Raw genomic sequence first — 20,392 nt, forward strand, 5'->3', positions numbered from 1 at the left:
TAATTAAGGCAGACATCTTCCAGACCTCGATCCGGACAAAACCACAGTGGCTGCGAGGCCTGGGGCTCAGGCACTGCAGCTGCCTCTGCCAGCAGTAGCAGCAGCAGTGGGGTGATGGGGGCAGCGCCTTCCCCTGATTAGCCCAGTAGCCTCCCATGGGGAGCGGGCCTAAGTCATCAGTAGGTCATCCCCTGAGGGCTCCCGGACTGTGAGAGGGGGCAGACCAGGCTGAGTGACACCCCGCCAGTGCACAACTTTCATGCAACGGGCCTCTAGTATGCATATAAGATCTTTGGTTAATTTCAATTTTCTGAAAAGGTCTGTGTAGAACTGGAATTATTTCTTCCTTAAATATTTGGTAGGGCTGACAGTGAAGCCCTCTTGTCCTTGAGTTTTACTTATGAAAATATTTGTAGCATTTCCACAATGTCTGAAAAGAATTCGGTTATTCTGTTTATGGAATTTTTTCATTTCTCTAAATTGTTGGATTTACTGTAATAACAATGTTCATAATATGCACTAATTATTCTTTTAATAGCTGAAGGATGTGTAGTGATGTCACCCTCTTTTGTTCCTGATATTAATCATTGGTGTTTTCTCTTTTATTATTTTTGCTTTTCAATGATATTGATCTTCTATTTTCTATATTTTCTGTTTTCTATTTCACTGATTTCTCAGGAGACTCTTGTCTTTTTTAATATCCCATCTTCTTCCTTTGGGATTCACTTGCTCTCCTTTTTCTAGTTTCCTAAGGTGGAAACTGTAGGAACTAATTTGGGCCCTTTTTCTTTTCTAAAGCATGCATTTCAGTGTTGTAAACATTTTGAAATGATTTCTTTCCATTTTTATTCAGTTCAAAGTACTTTCAAATTTCCTTTTTTACTTCTTCTTTGACCTATGCGCTATTGGGAAGTATGATGATTAGTTACCAAAGACTTGAGGCACTTTCCAGATATGCTGTGTCACTGATTACCATTTGATCTCAGCATTGTCAGAGAACAATCTTAAATCCTTCTAAAGTATGGAGGCTTATTTATGCCATTGGGTGTGGCTGTCTTAATAAATGCTCCGAGTGTACTTGAAAATAATGTGTTCGACTACTGTTGGGCAGGAAGTGTTAATAAATGTAAATTAGGTCAAGTTGGTTAAGAGTATTATTCAAGTCTTCTATTTCCTTAAGTTTTCCTTTCTACTTGTTCTGTCAATTATTGAAAAAGGGATATAGATATATCTGAATATAGGTGTGATGTTGACTGTTAACTTACTCATTTCTGTAATTTTGCTTCACATATTTAATATTTATTAGGTAGATAAATGTTTATCATGTTCTTCTGATGAATGAACCCCTTCATCATTATGAAATGATCTTCTTTATTCCTTACTCTTTTCTGCTAATAATATACCTACTCTAGCTTTCTTTTTGCTAGCATTAGGAGGGTATACCTTTTTCTCCTATTGTTGTTAACCTATTTGTGTCTTTCTAGTTCAAGTGGTTTCTTGTAGGCAGCATCTACTTGTGTCTTCCTTTTTATCAATCTGTCCATCTCTGCCTTCTAACTGGGGCGTTCAGACCACTGATGTGGTCAGGTTCAAGGCTATCAGCTTGCTCTGTTTTCTATCCATCCACTGTTCTGTCTTCCCTTCTCCTTCCTTTTCTGTGTTCCTTTGTACTAGCTCTTTGCTATGACTCCACTTTGTTTTCTTTATTTGCTTTCTGACTGCACCTCCCTGCTGAGCTGTTTCAGGGACTGGGGGTTATCGTGCACACCTCTAACTCCACACACTGTGCCTCCCATAGTATCACTTCGTGGGCAGCACAGACCTATACCAGTGTATTTCCACTTCCTTCTTCCCGCCTCTGTGCTGCTGTGGTTACATGTTTTATTTGTACATGTTATACAACTATAATACACTGTTACTATTTTTTATTTCAACAATCAATCTTCTTTAATAAGACAAATGACAAAGGAAAACGGCACGCTGGTGGAGGGCAGCGACTCCTCTCTCCTCCCTCTGTGCTACTGCAGCACTGCTTCCTGGAGTGGTTGCTGGCGATGAATCTCTAGCTTCTGGATTTCTGACACTGCCGTTTTTGCCTTTGTCTTGGAAAAATGTTCTCACTGGATTTAGGTTGGCAGGTTTAGGATGGACTGCTTTCTTCCCCACGAGAAAAATGCCAATTCTTATCCTTGCTCCTCTGCACTTACATGTCCTTTTCTCTGAATGCTTCCAAGATTCTCTTTATCACTGGTCCTGGCCGATTTCATGGCCTGGCATAGTTTCTTGTACACGGGGCTTTCTTGCACATTGGGCTGGTGAGCTTCTTAGATCAGTGGGTTTACAGGTTTCACCTATGTGTGGAGTCATTTGTGTGCACACGTACACCCACACCTTAACACACCAAAACCTCTTTTTAAAACACATCCCACGTCAATAAAACATTTAATGTAGGTCTGTACTGTGTACTATATGTCCTCCAACAGAACAAGGCACTCACACTGCTGTGACTGAGCGACCTTCCCCGTCCTGACAGCACTGTCTGTCCGTCTGTCTGACCAGTCGGTTTGCAGCCGTCCGCTCTGTGGGCCCTGCCTCCTCCTGTATAAACAGGCTGTACCCTAACTAACTGGGCTCTTGTGAAGGACACAGAGAAACGATCCACCACAGAGTTAAACGCTTTCAGGGTCTCAGCCCGCCCTGTCTCAACACAGCGAGTGGCCAAAACACTGAAAAATTCTAATGCCTACCAGCATTTAGATCAGATCAAGACAAGAAAGTGATGCCAGTTACAACTAAAATTAGCTCCCATCCCTTTCCCTAAAGGTTATCATTAATTACACCAAAAAAACTTATCAATAAAAACCTAATGCTCATGACATTAACAAATATAAAAACAATGACAAAAATTGGCATAGAAAATAAAATGCAAAGAAAGACACCAAACTATTAACAATGTGAACATAGAAAAATTATCAATGATTTTTTTTCTTCCTGCTCTTCTACATATTCTGGTTTTTTTTTAAGGCACAAAAACCCTTCAAAATCATGAAACATATATTTAAACCCCGTTGTGAAACTCAAAATTCTCCATATCCCTATGTCACAGGGCAGAGGGCAGCAGAGCTGACCGGAGGTGGGCATGCCTGGGGCCCTCGGCACACAGCCCACACAATTCTCTGGTCTCCCCGGTGCACAGCTCGAATCCGGCCTGAGTGAGGTCGCACGTTAGCACGTGGCAGGGAGCTCCAACGACTGCTCCCAACAAGGTGCAACCAGGAATGCAAACCCTTGATGCTTAGAGTCCACGCTGCTCTATAACTGGGGGTGGGGGGGATTTCATTTAGTTTTTGCAATTTGAAATAATCAACTGTCATGCATAGCACAAAAGGAGGCTCTTTATTGTTAGTGATCTATAAATATACAGGCGTCCAGAATTTATCTTTCTGATCATACATGCCGCTTTCATGCCGTGAAAACTACAAATTCAAATTCTTCTCTGGAAGTCAAAAGTTAAGATATAAAACTCTGCCTGGGGCAAAAGCTCACACAGCAATAAAAGCACCTCCTCTGACCAGCCAGCGCACGGAAAACAAAGCAGTTATGAACGGCGACTCAAAGACATCTGCTCCCGTGGATGTTAACAAGCAGAGTGTCCGCTGGACCAGGGAGAAAGACCATCGATGAGTACAGTCTGAACACCAACTGGTTTAGCCTGTCAGGAAATTGGGTGCCTTCTTTTACCTGTGGAACTTTAAATATACATTATATAGAATTTAAATGTTATTTCCCCCGACCTGTTCTTTCCCTGGAGACTCAACATGACTGCTGGCTCTCGGAAGGGATATAATCTAGATCAAGTGTGTCAAACTCGCAGCCTGCTTGTGTGTTTGACATGCTTGATCTAGACCCTCCCTGTGATCCCACATCTCAATGCACCTGCCAGTGATCGTACATACACAGGAGGCCACGCATGGTCATGGAGCGAGAAACTCCTATGACCCAGTGACCTCGCAGCCATCATAACGTCGCAACGCGTCACATAACTCTCCGCCAGTCATATCCCAGTGCAGCAATACAATCATGTACAGTGCATAGTACTTGGTAATAATAAACAACTACAGTACCACTTCATGTATGTCCTATACTTTTAATGTTATTTTAGGATGCACTCCTTCTATAAGTAAATAGAAAGTCTGCTGTAAAAGAAAGCCTGTGGCAGCCTCACACATCTCGTGTTTATCTGATCGTGTCTCCTAATGGCATCATTTCTCTCAGACCTGCTCCAATCTCGCATCGTTTGCACGGTGATAGGCTGACAGGCGGATAGCCTGGAGCACTGTGCTGTGCCATGTGCAGTGGGCTGTACCATGTAGGTTTGTGCAGAGGCATGCTATGATGGTCACACAACAACAAAAACACCTAAGGACGCATTTTCAGAACATATCCCAGCCGTTAAGCTGTGCATGACTGCATTTATATTTGCAAGAAATATTCACTTAACACTAAGAATTTGAGAGGTGATGGTTTTATCCAAGAAATATTCACTTAACACTAAGAATTTGAGAGGTGATGATTTTAACTTTAATCATTCACATAAAAACTTTTTCAAAGTCCAAATAATTAATGCAAAAATTGAAGTTTATTAACAAGAGTAAATAAATGTGAATGTTTTAGACTTAACTTATGCTAACTTAATTATCAATTTCACAACATATAGAAAGCTAGAGAGGAACCAAGATGGCGGCAAAGGTAAACAACTAAACTGCCGCCTCGCACAACAATTTCAAAACTACAACTAAAAGACAAAATGTCTACCACCCAGAATCACGGGAAAGCTGGCTGAGTGGAAGATTTACAACTAAGAAGGAAAGAGAAAGGAGCACAAACACTGAAAAGCTGAGGTACGGAGGCGCCCGAATCGGGCTGGTGGCGGGTGACTGGGCATGCGGATTTTTTTCAACCAGAAGGGAGACAAGCTCCCGATCACTCTGAAATCCAGTTTCTGGGGACACGCAGGGGACCCAGACGCCTATGGGGAGAAGCTGGACTCTCGACCATCAGGTCGGAGAGTGAGAGTGACTTTTTTGCAGAGGTGCGCCCAGCAATCATTGTTTACTGCGCTGGAGCGCGGGACGTGGGGACTTGGAAACGCGGAAAGGCAGAGACTGCTGACGGCAGCCATCATCATTTGCCACGCCCTAGCCTAGTGATGCCCTGAGACCGCACCCCGCCCCACCCTGAGACCCCAACCCGCACATTCTACAAACCCGCCTAGGCTCCACACAGCGGCTTTTGCATATAAATGGCCTGTTCTGTGGAAGCTTAACCAAATAAACTGCAACTCCAGTCAGACTGCTCCAAAACCACCAAAGCCCAAGCAAAGAGGAGAAAACTGTAGTTCTTGCTGTAGCTCCTGTTGGGGGGCCTCAGACAGTAGCTGACCTGCACCCCATTGGAGATCCAGAAACTAGAGTATCTAGTGGTCGGTGTGAGGCAACACCAGATTTCAACCACTCTCATAAGGGACACATTCAAAAGGCAGAGTCAGTGAGCACCAAAGCCATACTGGAACAAGTCCTGCCCCATAAACGTGTCTCCAGCACAGCAGCCAATTGGCCTGGAGGTCAATTCCTCCCAGTGACACCAACAACAATCAAGACTTAACTACAACAAGGCTGTGCACACAGTCCACAAAGGGGTGCACCAAGAGTGTCCACCTCAGGTAACTGGGAGGCTGACCCATTGAACCAATAGGACACCTAATACACAAAGCTACCCTACCAACTCAGGGAAGCAGCGAAAATGAGGAGGCAAGGAAACAGATCACAGATGAAAGAAATGGAGGAGAACAAACGAATGGAAATAGAGTTCAAAACCACGGTTATAAGGTTTTTCAAGAATTTCATGGAAAAGGCCGATAAATTTAATGAGACCCTCGAGGATATGAAAAAGGATCAACTAGAAATTAAACATACACTGACTGAAATAAAAAATATTATAAAGAGACACAACAGCAGACTAGAGAAACGCAAGAATCAAGTCAAAGGTTTGGAATACAAAGAGGCAAAGGACACTCCTCCAGAGAAGCATGAAGAGAAGAGAATTCAGAAAGTTGAAGGTAGTGTAAGAAGCCTCTGGGACAACTTCAAGCGTACCAACATCAGAATTATGGGGGTGCCAGAAGAAGAGAGAGAGCAAGACGCTGAAAACCTATTTGAAGAAATAATGACAGAAAACTTCCCCCACCTGGTGAAAGAAATAGACTTACAAGTTCAGGAAGCGCACAGAACCCCAAACAAAAGGAATCCAAAGAGGACCACACCAAGACACATCATAATTAAAATGCCAAGGGCAAAAGACAAAGAGAGAATCTTACAAGCAGCAAGAGAAAAACAGTTAGTTACCTACAAGGGAGCACCCATACGATTATCAGCTGATTTCTCAACAGAAACTATTGCAGGCCAGATGGGAGTGGCAAGAAATATTCAAAGTGATGAATAGCAAGAAACTACAACCAAGACTACTCTACCCAGCAAAGTTATCATTCAGAATTGAAGGGCAGATAAAGAGCTTCACAGATAAGAAAAAGCTAAAGGAGTTCATCACCACCAAACCAGTATTATATGAAATGCTGAAAGGTATTCTTTAAAAAGAGGAAAAAGAAGAAAAAAGTAAAGATAAAATTATGAACAACAAATACATATCTATCAACAAGTGAATCTAAAAGTCAAGTGAATTAAAAATCTGAGGAACAGAATAAACTGGTGAACATAATAGAATCAGGGGCATAGAATCAGAGTGGATTGATAATTCTCAGGGGAAAAGGGGTGTCTGTATGGGAGGTACGGGAAGAGACTGGACAAAAATCAAACACCTATGGGTAAGGACAGCGGGGATGGGGAGGCAAGGGCAGAAGGGGGGGACTGGGTGGAGGGGAGATATGGGGGGAAAAAAGGAGAAACAATTGTAATAATCTGAACAATAAAGATTTATTAAATTTAAAAATAAATAAATAAATAAAATTTCATGACCAGCAAAAAATAAAAAAACAAAAAACACACACACAAACATATAGAAAGCTAAAGTTACTGTGAGAAGATCTAATATACAGAAAAATAATAGATCTATCATACACTCCCAAGTAGTAATTATATTCTTAACAATTGTCTAAAATTTAGTAAGTTCCCAGCATCTTACAAATGTACATCAGATATACACACAGAATGTTCCTAAGAATAGCCTATAATTTGATAAAGCATTGCTAAATTAAAAATTAGGGCTAATAAACATAACATGCTACCACTGCCTTTATTTTATTACATGTCAACTTGTAGATAAAAAGAAACATTAGTCAAATTTCCCTACTTCACAAAGTTAAAATTACATGCTCCAATACAGTAGTAGAATCTTAAAAATTCAGAATCCTCATAGTTTGTCTAAATAAGTATCAATGACAACCTTTTTGAAAGACAGCCAATGCCTATTCCTGAAAGAAGTATCTGAATTTAAACAAAGATTATTTAATAATCCCCAAATACTTAGTTTAAAGCCAAACTAAACCACATCTGACAGAATGCCAGATCACCACAGGATGTGTTAACTTCTAGCTCCATCTGCTGGAGTCACAGAATAGTTCAAAAGACAATATACACCACTGTGAGGCACATAAGCTCCCACCTTTCATCACATGGAAAACTCAACAAATTTAAACAAGAAAATGAATCTGAGTTCAGCCTTTGTCAATAATTTCCAAAATGACAAAACTAAGTTAAAACCAGTATTTCAATGGATTGTCAAAAAGGGACTAAGTAATTTTTTAAATTCTACCAAGAAAGCATAAGCTTTAAAAGACAAGTTTATGTTTGAAGAGTCAGTATTGTGAGAACTTCAGAACTAGAACAGCTTCTGTTTATTTGCTTAGAAAACAACAAATAAAGAACAATTTTAGCAATGAGCTGTGAAATTTTTTATATTAATGCTAGGGGCCCAGTGCACCAATTCGTGCACCCTGAAAGGAACTGTGGGCGGCAGGCTGCGGTGGGCACAGGGGCAGGTCTCGGGCCCATCCTCTGTGCCCCCACCTGGCCCACGGACCCGTCTGCTGGCATCCCCACTCCCAGTGCTGGCCCCACTCTCACCTGCTGACGGCGTGGAGCGATTGGGGCCAGCGCCAGCAGCGGGTGTGAGTGGGGCCGGTACCGGCAGTGGGTGCGAATGGCAGCTGCTGCCCTGATTGCCCCTCAGGAGCAGGGGGAGGTGGAGAAGCCCTCAGGGGCTATCGGGACTGGCAGCAGCCGCTCGCATCCGTTGACAGTGCCAAGCGTTAGGGGCCACCGCCAGCAGCAGTTGTGAGCGCTGGGCGGGACTGTGGTGCACGGAGCAAAGAATTTTCAGTAACTACCAGAGGCTCATCCCAATGACAGCGACCAGCGCCCTGCCTTGGTCTGGGGCCCCGCTCACCGGTTCCACCATCCCGCCACGGCCAACGCCCGCCATGTTCCGCACTCTGCCTCCTGCTGCCGATGCCCACCATGTTCAGCACGCACTTCATGGTGATCAGCACATGTCATAGCGACCAGTTGTTTGCTTGTTCCTCCGTTCAATCTATTTGCATATTAGGGTTTTATATATATAGATAGCATTTTTCTTATACCAAAGAAGCAACACGTGCTCACTGTAGAAACATTACTCAATGTAAATACCAAATTAAAACTTTATATCATATTATCCTACCAACCAGAGAAAAACATTTTTTCGATATTTTTCAGTATCAATAAATACTCATCTACACCATTATCTATCCCGGCCAAGAAAGCACTCCACTGTCTGGATCTACCAAAATTTAATTAATTAATAGAAATTGTTGGTAACATTTAACTAACAAAGGTACTTTAAATTGGCTGACTTTTAATATTTATACATAAGTATAAATAGATTCTAAAAGTATAGATTTTTTTGCCCTAGCTGGTTTGGCTCAGTGGATAGAGTGTCAGCCTGTGGACTGAAGGGTTCTAGGTTTGATTCCGATCAAGGGCACATGCCCAGGTTGCGAGTTCGATCCCCAGTGGGGCCATGCAAGAGGCAGCCAATCAATGATTCTCTCTCATCATTGATGTTTCTATCTCTCTCCCCCCTCTCCCTTTCTCTCTGAAATCAATAAAAATATATTTAAATAAATAAAGTATGAATTTTTTTTAATCTTCTGTGGAATGTGAAAATGGATAAAACAAAAGTGGATTTTATACTGTCCTTCAGGATGCCCAAAACAGCTACTGTCTATTCCTGTTGATAAATCAGAACACGTACCTCACAAAGATTAGTCAGAGTCACTGTGGTTATCTTTTAGCAGCGTGAACCTCAAACTGGGCAATCACATTATAAGTCTGTTTCTCCCTGGTCACAAGAAAGAATGAATAGCTTAGCAAAAACTGGACCCCTCAGGGAAAAATGCCTCAGTAACTAAAGAATTATTTCCTGACTTGAAAGCTGCAATTTTAATACCACCATTCTCCTACCTTCCAGGATGTGTCGTCGTTTGGGTTTTATTTTAATTTTAAACTCACATTATATACAACTAGAGGCCCAGTGCACAAATTTGTGCACCAGTGGGGTCCCTCGGCCTGGCCTGCAGGATCGGGCTGAAACCAGCTCTCCAACATCCCCCAAGGGGTCCCGGATTGTGAGAGGGTGCAGGCCAGACCAAGGGACCCCACCGGTACACAACTGGGGCTGGGTGGGGGTGAAGGAGGTTGGCCAGCCAGGGAGGGACCACAGGAGGGCTCCAGGGCGTGTCTGGCCCATCTCGCTCAGTCCCAATTGGCCAGATCCCAGCAGCAAGCTAACCTACCGATTGGAGTGTCTGCCCCCTGGTGGTCAGTGCATGTCACAGTGACTGGCCAACCGGTCAACTGTCTGCCCCCTGGTGGTAAGTGCACATCATAGCAAGCAGTTAAGCAGCCTTAGCATATCATTAGCATATTACACTTTGATTGGTTGAAAAGACAACTGGATGACCGGACACTTAGCACATTAGGCTTTTATTATATAGGATTAGCACTTTAAAATGAACAATTCAGTGGCATCTGGTGCATTGACAATGTTGTGCAACCACCACCTCTATCTAGTTCCAAATGTTTTCATCACCCAAAGGAAAATCCATAAACAGTTATATCATCATTTTTCAATTTATGGAACTGAAGAGTTTCTTATTTTTCTTAATATTTAACATACAAGATACAGATAGTGAATACAAATGTATACTTTCTTTTTTCTGCCCAATTTTACCATTTAATATTGATACATACCAATAAAAGTAACTATGTAAGGTTTAGCTACCATTTTAATTTGTCATCTCTACTCCCCTGTACCATCCCACCATAAACTGCAGTTGCTGGCATGTCACGGCCCGAACTGAGACAACAATGGGACTCGCCCCACAGCATCGTGCTGCCAAGCAGCAAAGACCCCGGGCCAGAGCAGTGGCTGCCAGAGGCCCACCATCCTGCCTCACTCCAGCCTCAGCACCACTTCTGTGTATCGCATGCTTCAGGCTGTTCTAATGCTTTTCTCCTTACAGAAAGAGATACATCTTGCTTCACAATGCAGAGATTTAGAACTAAGATTAACATTTTATTTTTTTATGTTGCTAAATTCTGGCCCAGAGAAAGGAAGTACCATCCCAAGGTAATCTGATTAACATGTAACACCTCAACCCCATATGTCCAAAATCCAAACAGTGTATTTAACCAAGGGAAGTTTACTTATACATACTGAAGCATTTGTGATTTATACATTAAAGGCACAATCAACCAAAAACATATATATTGACAATTTTATAGGATAAGCTATTAAATTTCTTTTCAAATTAAGTTCACTCTTACCAAGTATTCCTAATGATACAATTAGTAACTTTTACTCATTCGATCAATGAATCATTATTGAGCATTTTCAGTGTAAAAGCACTGGAATTGGTGCTCCGCGGGGAGATTGACATTTTATCACATATTGTGAGCCCTCAAAAGAATTTTCATAAATTCATGAAAGGTTTAACAAAGAAAAGACAAGTAACAATTCAAGAAAATCCCACACCTGTCAATCATGGTAAATGATTGGCAAATGAACATGGATGACATAACTGCACTGGGTGAAGGAAAAAGTCACACTTTTCGGGGCTACTAAACACTGGCTCTGAGCTGACACTAATTCCAGGAGACCCACATCACTGTGGTCCCCAGTCAGAGTGGGGACTTAAGGAAGTCAGGTGAACAGGGAGTTTTATCTGAGGTCTCACAGGTCTCACAGTGGGTCCCTGAGCCCGTTCTGTGGTCATATCCCAGTTCCGGATGCAGAACTGGCCACACTAGCAGTGGGCAGAACCCCACACTGTCCCTGGCTGGGGAGTGAGGCTACTGCCGTACAAATGGCAGAGCTGCCTCCAACCAGGAAGGAAAGCACACAGCAATCGGTGCCCTGGGGATGTGAAAGACCCTGAGACAGATGGACCATGGGGAGGGACAGTGGGTCATCGTAAGCTTGGTCAGGCCACGGCCGCCTACTGCAGCTGCTGTACCAGATGTGGTGTCATTGCCTAAGCAAACTAACACAGGCTCTCATTTGTACTACTGTGGCTGCCTTTTCTCCGGCGCTGTCCCTAAGGCCTCCAGACAGAGTTTGCCCACCTCGGGGCCCACAGCTCTACAGGCCTGAGTCACAATGCAGTTTGCAGGGATCTGATCGCCTTTCCTTCCACACCCATCATCCAGGCCCATTACACAGACGACACCGTGCTGACTGGACCTGGTGAGCAAGAAGTAGCAACCGCTCTCGATGTGTGGGCAATACATCTGTGTGTCAGAGGTGGGAAAGAAATCCAACAAACTCAGGGCCTTCTACCTCAGTGATGTCTAGGGGTCAGGGTCTGGGCACCCTGAGATAGCCCTTCCCGGGAGAAGGAGATATTGCTGCACCTGACCCTCCTACCAACCAAAACTAACCCACATGTCTAGTGGCCTCTTTGGATCTTGGAGGTAACATTCCTCACTTGGGTGTGTTCCTCGGCGGCTTTACCATGTGGCCAGCAAGGCTGCGAGTGGGGCCAACACGAGAGGAAGCTCTGCGACGGGCCAGGCTGTGCTCTGCCCTTGGGCCACATGCGCCAGCAGACCCCGTGCTTGGAGTGTCAAGGTGGACGTGGGTGCTGTGTGGAGCCTTGAACAGCACCAGTGGGTGAAGCACAGTGCAGGCCCGTAGGATTTGGAGTGAAGCCCTCTATCCTGTGTGGATAACCACCCTCCATTAGAGAAACAGCTCTTGCAGCCCCTGGGCCTCCACAGAGACTAAACACTTGCCCATGGCTTCCCAGGCGACCTAGCTGCTCAGCGTGAACAGGGTGTCATCTGACCCACCAGGCACAAAGCAGGGCATGCATGGCAGCCCCCCGCCCTCAAACGGAAGTGGCACATGTGTAATGAGGCCTGACAGGACTGAAGGCACCAGTGAGCTAGGTGAGGAACTGGCCCAAATGCCCCTGGTCTCCATCCTTCTCTCCCGCCTGCATCCTGCCTCGTGGGGAGGGCCCCACAGTCAGCTGCCAGCCGAGAAGGCGTGGGCCTGGGTTACGTGCAGGCAGCACAGGGAGGCACTGCTTCTAAGGACACCTCGGAAGGGCAGCGCTGAGGAAGGCCTCCCGGGGCGGGCCTCGAGCAGTGCACCTGGTCGTTCCTTTGCTTGGAAGGAGACAGGCCAGACGTGTGACTATATGCTGAGTCATGGCTGCGACCAATAGGTCGGCTGGATGGTCAGGATCTTGGAAAGAACGTGACTGGAAAATTGGTAACAAAGGGCAGGCTTGTGATGGTTAATTTTATGTGCCAATTTGATGGGGCTGCAGGGTACCCAGATATTTGATCAAACGTTATTTCTGAGTCTGCCTGCGAGGGTGTTTCTAAAAGATCCGCGTTTGCACTGGTAGCCTGAGGAAGCAAGCTGCCCCCCCCCCCCGCCGCCCCACGTGGCGGGCCGCCAATCCGTGGAAGGCCTGAGCAGAACAAGAGGCCGAGGAACGGGAACTCTCTCTTTCTGCCCGTCTTCCAGCTCAGGTGCTGGTCTTCTCTGGCCTTCAGACTCAGACTAAAACTGACTCCACCAGCTCCCCCGGTTCTCGGGCCTTCCAACCGGACTGGAACGACACCATCAGCTCTCCTGCGCTGCTTCACAACAGGGGGCCTTGTTCGTGGGTATCGTTTCCAAGAAGCCAAGAAGCAAGCATCTCAGACTGACAGCTCTTCAGCCTCAAGACAACCTGAGAGGCTAGTGAGCATTCCTTCGGGTGTCAGCCCCAGCTTACACAAAGCGCCAAGCTCAGAAGACAAAGACGGGTGGGAAGCTTCAGGAGATTCGCTACATGCAACAGAGGACACAGATCGACCAAAGAATCGAAGTAGAAGGAAGACCAGGGTCATAAAAGCCTCCAGAGTGAGCCCAGGGCTGGCAGCCAGGCCTCCTAGACCATCGCCAGACGATTTAGAAGCGATACCATCATTTAGATGCTTCTTCCTCTTGCTCCCCAATTTTCAGCTCATGTGTTTACTGTACATTAACGTTTTGTCTTATTTAGTGTATTCCTTCAGTGTATGTTTACGAGGCAACCACTCCGTGGAAAGCACTGTCCAAGGCCCTGGTTTATAAACAAAATAACGTGCCTGAGCTTACACCCTTACATCATAATGAGAAAGACAACCAATACGAAAAAATATCACTTCCAAGGTTAAGGCCTCTTGCACCCAATATAGGGCATGTGTTGGTAACTCTTACTTTGTCCATAAACAGAACAAAGAAATAGCCCTGATTTAGAGTAAATGAAGGTCATTAGTACAGCATGCCATTTCTACGAGTAAAACTGAAAACAAAGGTAGATTCACTGTCACACCGGTCAGCCCAGCCTTAGACACCTCACTGCCGGTGAAAACCCGGAGCCCAGCACTCAGGGAGGCAAGCACATGGCGCGCAGTCTCACAGAAAGGCGGCCCCGAGGGAAGCACGCCCATCTTCTCCAAACACGATGGACAACACACACAAGAACCACCTGTGGCTTCTATGTTACCAAGGTGTTTGTTCATCACGAATAGCTCTGTCACCTAAAGACAACGCCAGGAACCGCAGCCATGGCCTTCCAGGCTGCTTCCTGCCTTCCAGAGTAACAGGTGACTTTTCAGACTTACTTTCTGTGTCCATTTCAGTAAACACCTTATTTTCCTTATTTGAGTTTTTCAATTGCTAACTAATTGAAAAATAGACTAATTTTTTTATTCACTTAATAATTAGTCCTAACCTTACTGAATTCATCTGGTCCTCAGAGTGCCAACGACTCCATTGTTTCCAGTGTCAAGCATGACAGTGACCACAAGGCCAGATTAAAATATGCAATTAGAATGAATTTTAAAATTCTTACATCAAAAAACAGCTTATGCAATAGTAAAGGACAATTGGGAGGAAAATGTTTGCAATTAACCTGATAGACAACTAATTACTTAAAATAAAACACTGCAAAAATAGGCAAAGAACACAGGTAGGCAATTTATTAAAAAATATGATCTATAAACGTGCTTTGTAAATGTCCACCTGCACTAGTAACTAAGGAAATATAAATTTAAAGGGAAAATTTTCCTCTACTGAATTGGTAGATTTGTTTTCACTAACAACCAAACTTGGTAAAGACACACTCTGGGTACAGAGACGCTTGCATACTGGCAAGGATGAAGCCACCTGCAAAATTCGTACAGTTTTTTCTGAAGAATAAAGGGGAAATTTCTTTTTAAAAACTTGTAACATATGCTTACCTGGAAAGTGAACTACATAAATTTAAGGGCAAATATTTACTTATAAAGATGACAATTGTAGCTCTCTAATTAAAAACCTGGAAGAGCCATGATCATAATGGCTCTAAGTGACACGCAGCCTGGACGGGAAGGGCACAGAGCAGCAGCGAGCACCGCAGGCGCCTCCGTCAGTGGCATGCTCAAACCCACAGCTGAGAGCTGCAGGCCAGAGTCCACAGGACTTCCACCGTACAGGCTGTGAAGAAGAGTGATTTTCTTCCCTATAAATGTTGTTTTCCAAATTTCCTACAGCAAAATGTATTTCTTTAAACACACACAAAGGAGTAAGAGGAAAAGTATATGTATAAACTCCATATGAATTAAATAATTAAATGCAAACAAAACCATTTTTTTTCATTTTTTTAATCCTCACGAAGGATATGTTTATTGATGAGAGAGAGAGAGAAGAAAGAGAGAGAGAGAGACAGAGAGAGAAAGACAGAGAGAGAGAGAGAGAGAGAGAGAGAGAGAGAGAGAGAGAGACCAGTGTGAGAGAGAAATATCAATCAATTGCCTCCTGTACACACCCCAATTGGGAATCAAACCCACAACCCTTTTGCTGTACAGGACAACACTCCAACCGAGAAAAAGGAAGTATCTGTCACATCTAAGAAAGGGAAGGGATCTTCTAAACACAAAAGCCATTAGAGAATCCAAAGGAAGAAAAAGACTGTACAACATAAAAATGTAAAACTTATGTAAATCAAAAAAACAAATAAAATTCAAAAGCAAAATGACTAGAAAAACGTATCTATAAAAATCGGATAAAAAGCTGTGTTTGACACATAAAGAGATCACATAGTTTAATATAGAAAAAAAGGAGGAGCCAGGGATTATGAAACATAAAAATATACACATTAGACCTTTTTAGATATACAGTATATTACAAATTAGAATGCCCCACCTCACTAAAAATTTCTTGAAAATGGCAGAGCTAAGATTGAATGCAGATCTTTTTGGCTTCAAAGTAATATACCATGTTGCCTATGATAACTCATTATTTTTTTTAAAACCACGTCAACCTTAAATTTTGTACTTGATAAAAAGAGTTTCCCCTTCTACCACACATTTTGAAATGGCTAGAGAAACTAACAGCAAATAAATACAATGGAAACTATGGCTCTTTTTCCAGGTCGTCAATGGAGGTTGAGTTCTTCTGGCATGTTCAGATAAAATCAAAATTCTCTTGCTAAATATTTAAATTAAAATGTACTTATCAGAATCCTGGTCAGTAATAAAACTACTCCTTGAGTAAGTAAAACAGAGAAGGCTTTCACAACTAACAGGAAAAGGGAGGTGAACAAAATCTGGTTTTCTGATTTTATTAAGGGCTCAAGGGATTTATCAAAGATGCAAACTATGAAGAAACTATGAAAAGGAAAACCTAAAAATACAGTGCAGTACTAAATTAAAACATTAATTGTGATTAAGCCAGACATACTAACCATGGATCAGGGAGCCATTGAGCCACTGAATATAGTAGTTGTGAGGAAAGGAAAGGAGGATTTCGTTGCTGATGATGGAGAAGGGTAAGAGCAGCACAGCCCCAGCGGACACTGCGAGTGTGAACGTGCACAGAAACAACCTGGAAGAGAAGAGAGGCGTGTCACCAGCCATCGGGGAAGCAGGGAATGCGGCCGTCATTCAAAACGAATAAAAATTCTGAAATTTTTATCTAAAAAAAAATTATGGGAGAATTTCATGAAATCTATGCAACTGGAAGACAAATGACACACGCGTGATCCTAGGAGTTAAGCTAGATCAATTCCAGAACGCCTCACTCTGCAGGGATTGGTGGATCTAACGAGGAGGCCCCGGAGGACACATGTGCCAAAGGCAGAGCGCCTCACACACTCAGAGAAGGAGCTGTAGGCTGTCTCCTCCTTTAAATGTGAGTGTTCATTTCACACTGCACTTAATTAATAGCTTTGGCAATCTATGGTAAAAGCAAGGCAACAACTATTTTAGGTGAAAAAATACGTGTGAATGAATGCAGTATGAAAAACTCGTATTTCAGGGAAAGCTTACAAAGCCACTGGTCTGCTACCTCTTAAAATGGGTAAAGTGTAAATAAATTGTACTAATAAACAGTAGGGATCGTTAAACAGTATTTAAAACACTATTTTGTCACTTTTAAAAATAAGATATCTCTAACATGTACTAATTTAGAAAGGTGTCTAAAACAAGTCAGGAACACAAACTGAAGGAAAGACAGGTGATAAATAGAAAGCATGCCCCTCCCCACAAAAAGCACATATACACACAGAAAAAGAGGGAGAAACACCAGCACAGCACGTATCGAAGCCCGGGAGGAGGGGAGGAAGGGGTGGTTTTCAAGGGGCTCTCACTCTCAGTCCCACATCTGCAATGTTTAAATTTTTATAGCTATTTTTTAAGATTATTTTAAATAGCAAACAAAACAGGAGTCTCATCAACATTAGAGAGGGAAACTTAATTTAATAGTCATCCCGTTAAAGAAAACATAGGAAGAATGTGAAAATGTAAGGAAAACCATCACACTAAATGCTCCAAATCCACATCTGATGGAGTAACTTTGCAGCAATGCCACCTTGTGGTGGCCCACAGAAGTGTTTCCTGCTTAAGAGCCTACCCACCAGGAACCTCTCCAGTGTCACTGATGGATTTTACATGAGACCACGTGATGCACACCAAAGCACAATCCAAACCAGGCCCAGGAGACGTCCTTGAAGGCTCTGCTAAAGGGACGTGTTTCCCGGTCAGAGCAGGAGCACAAGCCCTCATCTGGGCCACTACCCACTGCAGCAGTGACGGCGAGTGGCCTTGAGCGAGGGCCGTCGGTCCTGTCCTCTAGCCAGTGAGGAAGTGTCCTATTGGCTTCCATCACCTTCTTCCAAAGCTGGAAGTGAAATCAACCCTCAGCCCGTCACACCAGGTGCTGCACAGCCACCGAGGCTTTTCCACACCCCTCTCCGCCACCACAGTCCCACCATCAGTCCCCTAGCCTCCTGTGCCCCACACGTGAGTGGGTTCTGTGGCTCCGGGCCAAGGCCACTGTTGGCTTTGTCCTCAGGGTCGCCCTATACATCCCTCAGCATTTCCCTTCCCCCACTCTTGGCTCCCATGACTCTCGGACCACAGACCAGCAATGAAGGCCAGCCACCATTTCCAAATCGAAGCCCAGACCTGTCCAAGCTTCCGCGGGCAAACAAATGGAGTATGTGAAGTCACAGAGCCCCAGGAAACCCTGATCACACAGGCACCGCGACTGGACTGCAGCTCGTTCACCAAGACCGCAGCCCACTGCATTCCCAGTGCTGGGTTGGCCCTGGAGACACAAAAAAGACCACAGCATCCTCCCTACCTGCCCTGGGGAGCTAGGAGGAGAGCTGCCCCTGAGAAGCTAATGGGGATCCGCTGGTGTGGCTCAGTGGTTGAGCATCAACCTATGAGCCAGGAAGTCATGGTTTGATTCCCGGTCAGGACACAGGCCCAGGTTGCAGGCTCGATCCCCAGTGTCAGGTGATCAATGATTCTCTCTCATCATTAATGTTTCTCTCTCTCCCTTTCCCTTCCTCTGAAATCAATTTTTAAAATATTTTTTTTAAAAAAAGCTGATGGCCGAAACCGGTTTGGCTCAGTGGATAGAGCGTCGGCCTGCGGACTCAAGGGTCCCGGGTTCGATTCCGGTCAAGGGCATGTACCTTGGTTGCGGGCACATCCCCAGTAGGGGGTGTGCAGGAGGCAGCTGATCGATGTTTCTAACTCTCTATCCCTCTCTCTTCCTCTCTGTAAAAAAAAAATCAATAAAAATTAAAATTAAAATTTAAAAAAAAAAAAAAAGCTGATGGGAGGAGGTAGGTGCTGGCGCGGGGTCCCTAAGGTGAGGCCCTGCCACGTGGGCAGAGTGGTGGCTGCTTACGGAACTGCAGAAAAGTGCCCTCGGAAGTGATGGATGGTTTCAGAAACGCCCCTTCTGCACGGAAGGGCTCTGTGGACAGAACCACAGTACCTGTGTGGGGCGAGAGGGGTCACGAACCACTCCTGGTGTCTAGCCTGAGGATGTGGACAGTCGCACTGATCAGCCGTGATGGAGGAGGCTGCCGCGGAGGAACAAGGAGTTCAGCTTGGACACTTGCGAATGTCACAACAATCCCTGAACTTCTCACGGCGGGCCCTCCGATGGCCTTGACTCTCTGCCTGCCCCACACTGGTCACATCCTCTCCTCACTGGTCCAGGTGGTGTCTGCCAGGACTCTCCAATCTAAAGTTACTCCTCCCCTTCATCATTAGCACTGTGTGGGAAGCTAAGGAAACCAAGAACACGTCCTGTTCCTGGTCCAACAACGTATCCCTTTGGTGACCGCCATGGGCACTCAGGCTCCTATTTCATCTGTGCAGGATCCACTACACCCATTACTGTGATGGGCAGACTCTCCCTGGTTCGGCGAGAAAGCCCTTGAAGGCCTGAGTCTTTCTGACATGCGCCCTCATCCTTTGGCACATCCCTGCGCCCCCAGGACAAGGACACGGAAGCCCTGCAGCCAGTGCTTCCCGGGGCCCTGTTCGTCCTGAAAGCTGTACTCAGAGGCACTCGCTGCTCCTGGGTGCTGCGCTCCAGGCTCAGTGGCAGGCCGACCCGGGGTGCACTGGCGCTGTGTGTAGATGCGCGCACCCACACGCACATCTGCAGGGACCCAGTAACTCTCTACTGAAAACCCTGAGTCCACAGTGATGCCGCCACCGCCACTGCGACAACACAATGTTCCCTTTCATTGTCCCCCTCTCCCCGACTGGGACTGGTTCCCGTCATCGCTAATGGACCGGCCCCACATCTGCGATCAGTCTCCCATCACACTGACACCCATCCTATGCAGAGGTGCCTGCCGCTCAGGTGACCCCCCCATTTTGGACCTTCCTGCCCTATGCCCTCCCCACCTGAGTTGTCACACCCGTGCCAGGCCATGCCTCGAGGGCTCTGCCATCCTGCACAGACACCCTCCCTACATGCCAGGATCCCCCTCTGCAGGGACTTTTCCTCCCTGCTCTCAAACCCTACGCCCACTCTGGCCACCCTCCAGGGTGAGACACATGCGAGGCCCTCTCCTCACAGGCTGTTTTTGTTCGCCAGTTAGGCATGCATTTTATATTGACCACTTCTATTCAAATCCAGTAATGAGCAGAGAGTCGCTGTCAGCAAGTGTAATTCTGGTTGGGGAGGGCAGAGGGAGTTAATCTGGGGGCACAAGGAGACAGAAGGGGGGCAGAATAAAGGCCCTGGGGAGCAAATGAGAGCATGAAGGTGGGCTCTAGAGCAAGGTGGGAGGCACAGGAAATCATGTTCTTGGTTTCCTGGCTTTCTCGCCGAACCAGGGAGAGTCTGCCCATCACAGTAATGGGTGTAGTGGATCCTGCACAGATGAAATAGGAGCCTGAGTGCCCATGGCGGTCACCAAAGGGATACGTTGTTGGACCAGGAACAGGACGTGTTCTTGGTTTCCTTAGCTTCCCACACAGAGCTAATGATGAAGGGGAGG

General features: G+C 45.1%; 1 protein-coding gene across 7 annotated transcripts in view; it reads right to left on the minus strand.

The window, feature by feature from the left end:
* The window catches only part of LMBR1 (limb development membrane protein 1), a 120,795-nt gene that overhangs the window by 82,178 nt on the left and 18,225 nt on the right, over nucleotides 1–20,392 (minus strand). For all 7 annotated transcript variants that reach the window (XM_054725914.1, XM_028132550.2, XM_028132544.2 and 4 more), the window contains one exon: nucleotides 16,322–16,461. In XM_054725914.1, the coding sequence (XP_054581889.1) occupies nucleotides 16,322–16,461 (140 nt within the window). The remainder of the gene's footprint in view (nucleotides 1–16,321; nucleotides 16,462–20,392) is intronic.

This window comes from Eptesicus fuscus, chromosome 14 (assembly GCF_027574615.1).
Source record: "Eptesicus fuscus isolate TK198812 chromosome 14, DD_ASM_mEF_20220401, whole genome shotgun sequence".
Lineage (NCBI taxonomy): Eukaryota > Metazoa > Chordata > Mammalia > Chiroptera > Vespertilionidae > Eptesicus > Eptesicus fuscus.